Source organism: Centroberyx gerrardi, chromosome 11 (genome assembly GCF_048128805.1).
Source record: "Centroberyx gerrardi isolate f3 chromosome 11, fCenGer3.hap1.cur.20231027, whole genome shotgun sequence".
NCBI classification, from domain to species: Eukaryota; Metazoa; Chordata; class Actinopteri; order Beryciformes; family Berycidae; genus Centroberyx; species Centroberyx gerrardi.
This window is the reverse complement of record NC_136007.1, coordinates 25,467,146-25,480,094: the sequence shown is the minus strand read 5'-3', so window position 1 is coordinate 25,480,094 and position 12,949 is coordinate 25,467,146. Positions and strand designations below refer to the sequence as shown.

The 12,949-nt window shown below is 42.1% G+C and overlaps 1 protein-coding gene across 1 annotated transcript; it reads right to left on the bottom strand.

The window, feature by feature from the left end:
* Positions 1-12,124: 12,124 nt before the first annotated feature.
* fez1 (fasciculation and elongation protein zeta 1 (zygin I)) lies at positions 12,125-12,463 on the bottom strand. The gene has a single exon (XM_071924516.1). The coding sequence runs from the start codon at positions 12,461-12,463 to the stop codon at positions 12,125-12,127; it is 339 nt and encodes a 112-aa protein (XP_071780617.1).
* Between the last annotated feature and the right edge of the window lie 486 nt (positions 12,464-12,949).

Here is a 12,949-nt window from a genome sequence, read left to right as displayed (position 1 = left end):
GTTGAGGTGAGTAAGGTACAATAATGTCGATGGTGAGGATCCATGGCTGATAATGGTAAAAGAGGGGAGGTCATGCAGCTCGGGCCAGAGGCGTGGAGGGTTGCCAGGTTGGAAAAGCCCTCGGGGGAGGGGGGATTCTCCGTCACACAGTGGCCCCTGGCCTGGCGGTGCTTTAGGTAGGACACAACACTGGAGGAAGAAAAAAGCAATGGCAGCTCTAAGATACTTTAGGTTTCTGAGATCTGTTTTATCAGTCATCCAAAAAGTTGTTCAGCCTGTGTTTGGGTTGTTGAGACACTAGCAGAAGAAGCTGTTAGCATGTGTTAGCAAGTCAATGGGACTGAAAAACTTTATCTGAAAAATGGTACTCAGCACCCTGAGAATTATAAGTAGCACAACCTAAACAGTTGCTACTACTTTTCTAACAGTTACTTCTACTTCAGCCCCTCTGACGTGAACTAGCATGCTGACAAATTGCTAACAAATGCTAACAACCTCTATAGCATTCATGCTTTGTGTTACCTTTTAATATGTAGTCAGTTAGCAGTGTAGGCACCTTCTCACTGTCCTCCTTCATGGCATAAAGAACTGTGTGGAAGAAATACAAAGCATACTGGCTTTTAACAGGTCGGAAATACACTGATAGATAGATAGATAGATAGATAGATAGATAGATAGAATACTTACTATTTGTGAGCATCTGCAGGTCGTCCACAGATGGAGGGGTTGCTTTCTTCTCATATGGAATTACTGTGTTTAGATACTGAAACCAGAGAGTCCAGGTTCAGGTCAACAGAAAACTGATATTTAACAGTTAAAACAACTTTTAGTCATTGGGTGGTCTTTACATGCTTGCTAACTATACTGCCAATAACAGTTTTAAAGGGTGTTTCCATCACCAGTGTCAGCATAGCACTTTCACTAGTAAGTTTAAAGTGAATGGATTGTCAGCCTGTCATTGCAAACAATATCCATCTTAATAAATCATTTAATCTAATATTAAGTCTTAAAATTATATTTTACTGAAAACAAGTGAAAAAAAAATCTGCAAATAGCCCAGCGTCAGATAATTTGTCGTTTTCACTGCAAACCAACTTGTTTCATTTTGTTGATTAGATGTCTTGTTCAGGTGGACATTTCTTGCAGTGGACCATAGCACACTGTAGTTCTTACATTATAAAAACACATCAAATGACATATTGTGTAAAATGTGTACATGTATTCATATCACATTCATTTGGAAGATATTCTGAGTGGCCAAGATATATCTTGAATACACTTGCAGATATACAGTATATTGTCGTATACAGATATGTGTCCAAGACTGATTGAAGATGTTAATTACTATATATGTATAACTACAGTTTTGGGCAAATTTTGTATATTTTGAAACATATCTCTAAACATATTCTGAAATACATGTGAAATGTATTATTTTGCATTAATTTTATCATATCTGAGCCAAACTGAAAGAACTGACTTCTGAATTGCACTGACTCAGAGAAAAACTCTAAAACTGAATATCTGAACGTGAACAAATTCAAAATACAAAATATGACTTTTGACTCTTCGATCCCTTTAAATCGTTTGACCTTTGACCTCACCTGTTTGTCATTCCCTGTGCTTCCAAACGTCTGTCTGATGCCCGTCTGCAGGATGTTGGACAGTCCCTCCATGCTGAAACGCTGCAGGTCACACAACCAGGAATTATACACACACACACACACACACACACACACACATTAAAGATCACACACACCGTCATTAAAGATACTGAGCATCCATTAAAGGAATGCACAGACTTAAAATATAAATATACTCTTTGATCAGGAAGATTGGAAGCAGTTTCACACAAAATGTTGATCATGGTAAGACAAGAAAATGAGTTAAAGTGTTTATATATATTTTGCAGCTGCAACATTAGCCCATATATACATTCATATTCAGCTTCAGGCAGTCAGTAGATAAAAACAATGCAGCCGTTGAAAGATTTTCCTTTGCACTGCACTGAAGTGAAAGCATCCATTAAGCTACTCCTCTGTTCCTGGACATGAGTAGACTGGACTAGGCTGTTACTGTATGTAGAGGATGGGTCACTTCCACTTTAGGAGCTTTCCTGGAAGACTTTTTACAGGCTAATGGCCTTGAGATCCATTATGTTAACAGTCAATTGGGAGGAGAGAGTGAGCTGTCTGGCAATGTGGTTTCACCTTTCTCTGCTTTACACTGCAAGGATTAAACATGCAGCCGCACACTCATAAGCACACCTAATAGAGGTGAAAATATACATTATGGCTTCATTAGCATTGGTAAAATTACATTGATGAATGCACAAGTTTGCAACACTCTCGGGTGAAGGGGCCTAAGGTATGGTGCACATACTCATATACAGTAATGTAGTGCTAAATAATTAAAAGGGTGAACTATAATCTCCAGTCAGGGATCATTATAAGGCAAACAGAACCCAGTAGAAACAAAAATAATTGTTATTTCAGAAAAACATAATTTTTTTTTTCCCCCCTTAAAATAATAGTATAAATTACAGTTTCATGCTACTTACTATGAGATGTATTCTAAATTTATGTGGGTAAATTGAGTTCTGGTGGGTTTACCCTCCACTACATTCCTGCTGACATACACACTCACAGTTACAGTATACTCATTCACTCATGCATACAACACACACACACACACACACACACACACACACTGGCTTGACATCAGACGAGTCAGGTGCTCATTGCTGCTTGAAAGCCACACCATCCTCTCTCTCTCTCTCTCTCTCTCTCTCTCTCTCTCTCTCTCTCTCTCTCTCTCTCTGGCGCCACCACTCCCCCTCCTCCCCTCTTACCTTGACAGGCATGCTCCCTGTCTTCTCCGTACGTCCCATGGAGCCGGTATTCCCAGCATTCACCGGTGCAGCAGTCCCTCCCCCCTGCAGACTCATGGCCTTGTTGTCGCGGCGCCGGCGCTTGCCGCTGTCGCGCTGCTCCTTCTGCCTGTTCTGCACCTCCATCAGGGCCGTGATGAACGTGTTCTTCACCTCCTTCTCGAACTCCAGCTCGTCACGCCGAGCCAGCTGGCTGACCAGCTCCTCTGAGTACTCGCGGATGGCGGCCTCCACCCGCTGCAGCAGCTTGACCAACGCCGAGCTGGGCATCAGGCTCAGGCCTGGGGAATGGATGGGAGGAGGAGGAGGAGAGAGGGGTGAAGGAGGAGTGGGTGGGGTGGAGAAGGAGACATGGGCATCAGTTGGGTGTGGCAAGGTGTGGCAACGGCCATAAATTAGCCTAACATTCAGAAAAAAACCGAAATCAGAGCCTCCGCAAATGTATGCAAAGTATGCAGCTTCACTGGTGTGGGAGATATTGGAGCACACAAAAAGTTCCCACATGTCTTACTTGTTATTACCACTAGAGGGCTGACGTGAACGTTTTTTCCCAGTTGGCAGCTCATATTTACGGCATTAATATTTTTCAGCTTGAGCGAGAAATTTGCCCGATGGGGTAAAGAAAAAGCCAATCAGCTTCAAGCAGGACTCTATCCAGGCACGTCCAAAATGGAGGACAACCTCATTGTAGCGATGCGTGGTTTCCCTGAGAGTAATGACAACATTATAAAAAAAAATAAATAAAAAAAAAAGACATCAAGAAAAATGACAACCATACCAATAATCATGCTCAATTTCGCCAAACTCATGCAAGTAAAGTCCCTGTCTGAACGTACGGCAAGTGAGTCCAGATTGGATCTCGCACTTTTTATCATTATAATGGAGAGCAAAGATCAAGTAAAAATTGCCATAAATTTAATTGGAAGCCATATCTTAAAAAATCACATCAGGAAGCCGTCAAGACCAATGTTCCCTCTGTAAGCTGATAGTTTGCTGACCAGCAGTACGTCTAATAATTTATCAGACTGACCAAATAATAATATCTTATCAGTCATCAGTCATTGCTGCACTATGTTCCTGAAAAATTAACGCAACTGGAGACACAAGACAGATGTGAAAATTTCTTCCAGCAGACAGTGTGCAAATTCAGTCCACTGGGAATGCAGTGACTTGGTGTGCAACATATATAAATAGAATAGAATAGAACAGAATAGAATAGAACAGTTTACAGTTTACATCCTCCTTCGGGTATAAAGTACTGTTAAATGTAAACTTTTGACCCTTATACTCCTCACTACTGGAGCCTTACAATGTTGGTGACTTACGAATTGAAGCTGATCCTACTATTGTACTAATTTTGTCAAGGCAATAGGAGTTCTGTATTAGCATGAACACGCTGTATCTTTAATCCTCACTATGTTCTGCTGGTTGCATTTTTATCCATATATATATCCTATTTCCTTCTGCGAAGACCCAACTTCCCCACGGCTATCATTAAAGCTCATTTTATCTTATCTTATCAGAACATCAGCTACATGCCTAAAATGTAAATGTAAAATGTAAATGTAAAAAAAAAAAGTATCCTAATAATGCATTATTGATGTTTTGTACCCACACACTGGAAGGAACCTTCAGCAAATGTATCAGTATACATAAAATCAGGCAAACATGACTTTACACATACAGATGCATGTGCCAAAAGATACTCAGCCTGACACGTGTGCACTTGTGTACCCATTCCCATACACACACAGTGGGCAGTACACATTAAATGCAACTCAAGCAGGGAACCACATGGACGTCCAATATGTCCGAGGACAGGGCGCCTTATGGCAGGGAACAAACCGTCTTCCTGAACTCTCACCTGCTGGACCTGCTGAAATGACATGACTAATCTGTCCATGTGTGTTTCTCTTTAACACCTTAAAACCCGAGGTTCACAATATAAAATGCTATATATGCTAAGTATGTCCTTTAATCTAGTATTGAGTCTGATAAAACAAGGGGGGTGAGATAATTTCACTTGTTTCCAATGCAATTGGCAGTTAATTTCCTCTTGTTTTAAGAAAAATAAGATTTGAAAACCGAATGTGAGACTATGGACATTTTTTGCAGTGTGTGCCTGTTGTCCTTGAACACGGTGTCTATGCACTCCAAGCCTGGTTCCTATCAAAGGGCCACATCCTAAATGTCTCTTATATTGGATCTACCATTAGATGATGATATTACTCAAGTCCAGTCTATGTCAAGGTCTCATTTGAGAGGGGTTCCTGCCTAAACTCATATTCTTTATTGATGCTTGGTATTGATGTTTAGGAACATGCTTTGAGAGGCACCAGTCATTGCAACCTAAAGGGTATTGCATCTCCGCCATTATAAAGACTGATCATCTCTCCTGCATAGCTGCCCTTTGGATGCTCTTTTGTAACGGAGTAGCGGCCAGGAAAGATTCCCTTTTGGATGACCAGTAGATGGGAGCTTCAGTCCCGAGCTTAGAAACCAGTCTGTTACACTTTCTTTAATGTGACATGCTGGACTTGGAGATACAGCATTGGTAGGGGCAGCAGTAGAACTTAAAGAAGCAACCCACCAGTTCACATCCCAGACCCAAAGTGTCCCAAAGTGCCAGTGTGCGAAGCCCTCAACCTTCAACTGGAGTCGCAGTAGAAGACATTGGCAGTAGAAGACTTTGGGGGTTAATAAACTGGTGACATGAATGCGGTTCCCAGCCCTACCTTCATAGGAGCAGTTGTTGTTGGAGGCCTGCGACAGCTGCCGGATCTCCTCCAGGAGGGAAGGGCTGGTCCTGGGGGCGCAGTGGCTGCTCTCCTCTTCGTCCTCCTCCTCCGTCTCGCCGGGATCCGGAGAGTTCTCCATCATCTCCACTATCTCCTCGATGACCTTGGAGAGAGAGAGAGAGAGAGAGAGAGAGAGAGATGGAAGTATATAGGCGGATGGATGGAGGGAGTGAGGGATAGACAGGAGAGAGATTAGGAGAGAAGGGTAAGTACACATCCGTCCATATCCGTCCATTTGTCGGGAGAGTCTGGCTGCTAAAAGACCAAAAGGCTGCTCTTTAAGTGTCCATATCATACCTATATCTATTATTGATGCCCACACAGGCTGCGGTGCACCACAGAGACAGCCTTGAGTTAGATGTAGGCAGGCGTCTGTGTACACTCCTATTCCCGCATGAGCTAAGAGCAATGCTCCACACTGTCAGAAATGACATGAGTAGTTTTATTGTATGTGTTTTATTGCATGCACACTCCAAAAGCAGCGTGCAGGCAAGTAGGATTGCACAAACAGGAAGTCGTTTAAGGTGATAAACACACATGTATGCACATTGATAATCTGATCCAAGGGTCTGTTTTCATCTTCCTCATATCAAAGTAGGACATAAACAAATAGTTACACACACACACACACACACACACCTGATCAGCTGTGATGAGAGGCTCTTCGCTCAGGCAGTTGGCGTTGTCGTTCTTCTCGTTCATCTCCTCCTCCTCTTTTTCGTGGATCTGCAGAACGTGAGATGAAACAGAATAAACCGATGAACGTTCATTATTCATATGTTTACCATGAGTTAATAATTAGTTAGTTAAGAAGCTTTAGAGTTAGAGTTAGTAATGGCCTCTTGGCATTGGACCTCAACAATTCACATTCCCTGAGGTCTGGGCAGGGAAGACATTGATAGTTTATAATTCCTGGTATGAACTCATTTGGAAATCCCATGCATAAATATTTGAAAGGTTTCACTCTAAAAGTATCCATTTTGGAAAAAAAATATTGTGTCATGCTGATTGCTGAATAATTAAAAACACAGGCATTTAGATTATTTAGTATCACTTTTTACACATCATTTTACTATTTCATTTCATCAAGTTAAGAGCTTGAAGTAGTTAATAACTTCACTAATATTCGGAAGGGAGTTTTACTTTCAGCCAGCTATCATTTTGTTAGGTTAGGTGTTACAAGTAATCTGTGACATTTTCATATAAATAAATTTCGTTTTGCTACTCTCTAATGCTGATCGATACAGCACAATAGTGATAGCCAGATCATGAAAGCTTTTACATTTGCTGTTCTAAACACCCGGTGTCTGGTAGCTCTTTCCTGGGAAAAATCCTCTGACGCCCAGAAAATGATGCTTTTTACATTTCCAGTTTGGAATAAACAGTAGAAGAGCTTGGTAGTTAGCATGAGCAGTGATAGCCACCATGGCTGAACAGACAAAGAAAAGAGAAACTCAAACTGCATCAACAGAAAATCCAAAGAAAAAGACGCCACAGTACTGGACACACTGTTTGATTGACAGATGATCTCTGGGAAGTGCACTGCAGAAACACCACAGCAATTACCACTTTAAATTTAAAATGGTAGATATCTTATTTTGAAATAATACTTAGTATCTTTGTTTTTACAGATTTCCACCAATTGGACAGAAGGCAGGATCTAGCTCCACTATGAGCCTGGTAGGATGTCTTTCCTGACAGCATGTAACAACTCTCTCGGGCTAAAAGGTCTGTGCTGGCCTCCACCAAAGCAAACATGGCCTAGACTGCAAAGTGCCCGCTGTGCAGTTGTATGTGACAGCCAATTAGGGGAGGAGGGGAGGGGACAGAGAGAGGAACTTATGGTGGATGGCAGGCCAGTCAGGGTTGGTCAAGCATGTCTTTATGTGTCAGCGCTACAGCTCGGCCTGGGAAAGAACCAACCAGTTAGCTGTTCTGTTTGGTCGCCTCAAAACTGACATTGATGACACATTGTGCTGCTGTGCATTTGATTCATTTTACACTCACATTCGCAGTTACCCAAAAGTGGAAAAATCAGAAATATTGCCTAAGCAATGTAGGGTTAGGGTTAGGGTAATAAAAAACAGAAATTAAATAAATTAAGCCCAATACAAAATTAGTGCATAATGCCACTAGTGAAACCAATATGACCCTACTTCTTGCTTTATCTTTATTTCATTTTGTCATCCTCTAAGTCAGTGACTGAGCTCTTGATACCAGGACTAATTAGTATGTGACAGTAATACATGCATTTTGTATTGTATTGTATAGACTGTGTGTAAACTTGGATGAAAAACAGGCCAGCATTTTGAATTAAATTGGGGTTTGAGATTTGCAAGGCCATTTCTCCTCAGCAGTTCCTACCCTTAGAGAATATGTGTAGCCTATATACCCATATAACTATAACTGATATAGTGAAAATGCTCTTTTAAAAGGAATCATATTTTATCCTGTAAACTAGGACAGATCACTTTACATTAGTAAACACTCATTCAACCCCTGTAGCCAGTGGCAAAATAGATCAGTATATTCCACCTCCCTGATCTATGTAGTCTATTGAGAATGAACTGGAAAACATGGAAGAAAAGGCTGTGAGAGCAATTTTCTGGGGATGTGAGCACTTTTTCTGGTTCAGAACTGGTAGCACTTCCAATGAAATGACGCTCATTTGAGTATAAAAGCGGAAAATAAACATTAAAGGAGTCCACAAAAGCAGCCATTCATGGTCAATTTCACATTGACAGTATCATATCATCCATATGGTACCATATGGGGATTCAAACACCATTTGAATATTCATAATGCATGATGCAACCGCTTGTGTAACAATGCTGCAAGACTGAGTAAGAATAGGAGAAACAGAATTTTTTAAAAAAAGAGTTTATTTCCCATTATTTTCCATTGCTCTTTTATCAGGAATGTAGGTAAGGGCCAGGAAAGCCAAATAAATTCACCTCTCCAAAAATATAATAAAAGGTTTATACTATTCATATCTATCTAAAGCCCGAATAGGCCTATACACATTCCCTGCATCTAATCCACATACAGCTGGATGCAAAAAAAAAAACAAGGAAGTGGAGCAAAGATGTACCTCCTGGTCAGAAAGGTTGCCGTTGAGTCCCTCTGCGTTGGGGTTGTCCCAGCTGGAGATGTAGTTGTCCGTTAGAGCATCCCACACACTGCAAAATAACATGCAAAAGGACACACACACATACACACATGTAAGCAAGAGCAACTTTCAACTACCAAAACAAAAAAGTCAAAGCACACTGATCAAAAACTATTTCTGACCATAGCTCTAAAGGCTGTCTGCTATTTTTAGCTGGTAAATCAGGAGAAGATTTGGTTATACAGGCATCTAATAGCATTAGAGTTTCTTATGCTGTTTTATTTTCCTGGTTTCAAGGCGGTCTACTCAGCATTCTCTCTCCAGCAGCCTGCAACTCGCTTAATATTTCAATGTGGCAAGTCAATAACGTTGATCAATGTGCGGAGCTGTAGGCCGGAGAGGGGAACAATGCACAACAGGAAAAAAAGCACACAGCTTACGACTCCTTGCAAGGTATCCTGAGAAGAGATTTAGATAAAGCCTCTCACATCATTGTTTCAGACGTCCCTGCAGCCAGCCAGTGAAAGCCTCTGTCTGAGGAGGAGTGACATAAAACTGGAGGAAAACTCTTCCTTTGTTTCCGAGCCTTTGTGTCTCTCCCCCACTTGGAGGTTGGCTCGGGCCTCATGCCCTGCTCCCGGTGGCACTGCCCACACCCAGACACACAGCAGACAAGTGGGCCATTCATCACAGTGCTTACCTCACTGGACATGCCTGCTGTGGGCGCACGCACCGACACATGGACAGGACCGAGGTTGTAACAGTAAACAGCTCGAGATGAAAACTAGGTGTTAGAAAGCATTGTCGTAAACTGAGATAGAAATAACAGCTAGACTTTGTGAACCGAACTAAAACAATCTTGTAAAACAAATTATATGATTTTTTTTTATTTTGTCATTTTGTTTATGTGCAGGGGAGAATTTTTGGCTATTGTTTATTTTATTCATTTATTTATTTATTTAAAAGGATCCCCATTAGCTGATGCCCATGGCACCAGCTAGTCTTCCTGGGGTCCGAATCCTGTTTATGAATTCTAACTATGCCACTAGATGGCGCTATCCTGGTGACCGAAATGACCAAACTCACACCGAAAACCAACTAAAACTAAACTGAAACTGAAATAATAATCGAAAACTACATGAAAATAAAAGCAAGACATATTGCATTGCTCACCCATGCACACACACACACACACACACACACACACACACACACACACACACACTTGCCTGTGCAGACACACGGGGCCGTCTGGCCAACAGGAACTCGATGTTACAAAGCTGTCCTGCTGTGTTTGTTGGCCTGCAGCCACTGAGGGGGAGTCATCCTATTTAATATTCTAGTTCCACATCAGCCTGCTGGACACACTCAGATCTGGGTTTCTAATCAGGCAACTGCAGGGATTATGTCAAAAATATGGCAACAGACTGTTGCTGATCTGTAATGACGATGATTTGATAAACGGATCAAATCATCGTCATTACGTTAAGTTATCATCTTTGAGAGCGTGTCGTCTTTTCACGGGATCTGCCATGTAGATATGAACTTCTACATAGTATTGGAGCTTATTTCCGTGATAGAGGATTGCCCATGAGACTTGCCAGTTTCATAATATTGGAATCAGTCATTTTTGCCGTGGACAGCATCACTGAGGCACCTTCCACAGAGATGTAATATTTTTCCTATGCCTAACACAACATCAGGCCCTCTGCAATGCTGTTAGCATCACTCTTACTGGCCAAGCACAATGACAACTTCAAAGGAAACAGCTTCTACCTCACTACTGTAAATATGGCTCAGTTCCATAGTCCAAAATTATGCTTTTTAGTGATAACCTGTTTGTATTGTGTGCCTAAGTGGTACTGAAGTCACTAGGATTACCGGTATAAAATCACCTGAGTGAGACCCACTTGTTTTGAAATCACAGCATGGACTACTGGCTCCTAGAAATGGTACATAGGTACCGGTAGGAGCAATGATACAATGTTCATGGGACAAACAGAAAAGCTAGAAGTAGTAGAGTGGCTATATCTGATAAAAGTTGTCTTTACTGCATCTGTACTGGCTTCCTCATCTGGGCCAAAACCATTTCAGTGTCGGGCACTGAGCTCATGTCTTGGTAATAACATGCAGATTAGGGTAGTAGGACTCTGTCTTGTGCGCTCAATAACATCTTGAATTGACTTTTATTCACAAATACGCTTTCATTTTTACAAGCCATTTCATATTCTTTTATATAAAAGACAAGTGAAAACGTATTTGTGGATACTGAAGGTTTTTTAATGGTGCTTAATGGTAACTGTGGATTGTTTTCTTTATTTGTTCGTTTGTTAGTTCATGTGATTCCAGTCCAAAAACTCTCTCCATACACCTACTGTTGGGCTATTTTTAGCAGAGGGGGATTCATTTTCGCACACTGTGAGGATGTCTGCGTTTCCGCCTCAGAGCCTGTTAGCAAATGGTGGAGGTTCTGGGAGTCAGCTGGTAGAGAGGCAGAGACTGAGACAGACAGAGCAACAGCAAAGCCAACTGAGGCGGACAAAAACGCACGTTGAATAATTCAGCATGCTGCCTGACTGTGGACTGGGCTGGGTGGGGTCACGCTGCTGATTGACTGGTTGTTTGTGTTGTTGTGGTCACACTGGTGGGGAACTGGAGTGACTGCAGGTACCAAAATATTTTGTCATATGACATCTGTGAGATACTGGGCTGGTGAGCCAGTGTTTTGGCCCTGATTTTGTGTTTGAGTGAGGTACAATTCTGGGGGCATCCATTCCATCTTATTTCACATTTTGTATGAGTATACTTTCACGTTTTTACCACACTATGTAGTGTGATATGTGTTTCCTTGGCATTCCTTTATTGTTGGCTGTAATACAAAGCCCCGATGGCACAAAGCACAAAGGTATTCTGCTGCAAAGAATAGTTCAAAAGGGACCAGTGTTTTGGATTTTAAGATACAGAAAGCAGAAGTTATTAGCATTTGCTATCAGCTCTACTGGAAGTCACTGAAGCTAAAAAAACATGTCTCTCAAGAGTCATGTTGACCAATGTTGTGCAATTGTACAGTAGGAAGCTGTTTGGCATGGTTTTTGGTCCCAGTGACTTCCCATAGCATTGCTAGCAAATGCTATTCACCTCTGTTTTCAGTATCAAAAAACCCCAAAATACTGATGCAAATGCTTTTGGATGGACTAAAAGTACCAGTTTACGATAGAGCAAGTTTTACGATAAATCTAATTCTTAGAAAATGGAACTATGTCTTGGAGCTATAAAGATCTCAGGTCTTGAAAATACGTTTTGTAAAGCCAAATTAGCAGCGGTCACTCACTCTTCATCCTGCAGCCTCTCCTCATCCTCTTGGTTGTGCGACTGGCTGCGAATGGGTGCCAGGCCCTCCGTCTTGGTGTTGTAGTTGTGGAAGCAGACGTTGAGCTTCTCATCGAACTCGTTGACCAGGTCCTCCATGGACTTGAAGCTCATCATCTCTGAGAAGTTCTCCAGCTCAGAGAAGTCCTCGCGGCTGATGGGAGCCAGTGGGACGGTGGTGGTGGTGGTGGTGGGTGAGTAAGAGGAATGGCTGAGCGCTGGATGGTCCAGGTCGTCCATCCGACAGGGCCGGAGGTCTTCGAACTCCTCATCCAAACACACGAGAGGGGCCTCCATGGTGTCCCCCGGCAGTTTAATCACTGGAATGGAAGCCCTGGAGAAAAGGTGCAAGAGACAAAGGTGGTGATGAAACCTTTAACGAGTTTGCTGATTTCAATAACGGTATGACTTCTAAATGGGTTTTACATTTTTATCCGCATTCCTTTAACAAGACAAGGCCATTGCTACAGCAGATGTGTTAAAGGAAAGGACCAGCTTAGACCAAGCACAAAAATCCTTCATCACTCTCATCTTATTTTGTCCCCATCTGCTAGATTTACCAATATCCCTAAAGGACGTGTCTGCCGTCTCCTAAATCACGCCTCTGCTAGCTCACCTCATGTGGAATGGCACCATGCTGTCTAGACAAAGAGGAGATGGAGAGAGAGGCACCAGAAGGGGACCAGGTCCCATGGGGAGCCTGGACCAGTTGGGCTTACTGGTAAACCACAGTTAATTAAGTACCACTGTTGGGATTTCACTGATGAGGTTTCTAAGATTCTG

Coding starts and splice junctions, on each gene's coding strand:
- fez1 (XM_071924516.1), bottom strand. CDS start 12,463: ATGGAGGCCCCTCTCGTGTGTTTGGATGAGGAGTTCGAAGACCTCCGG.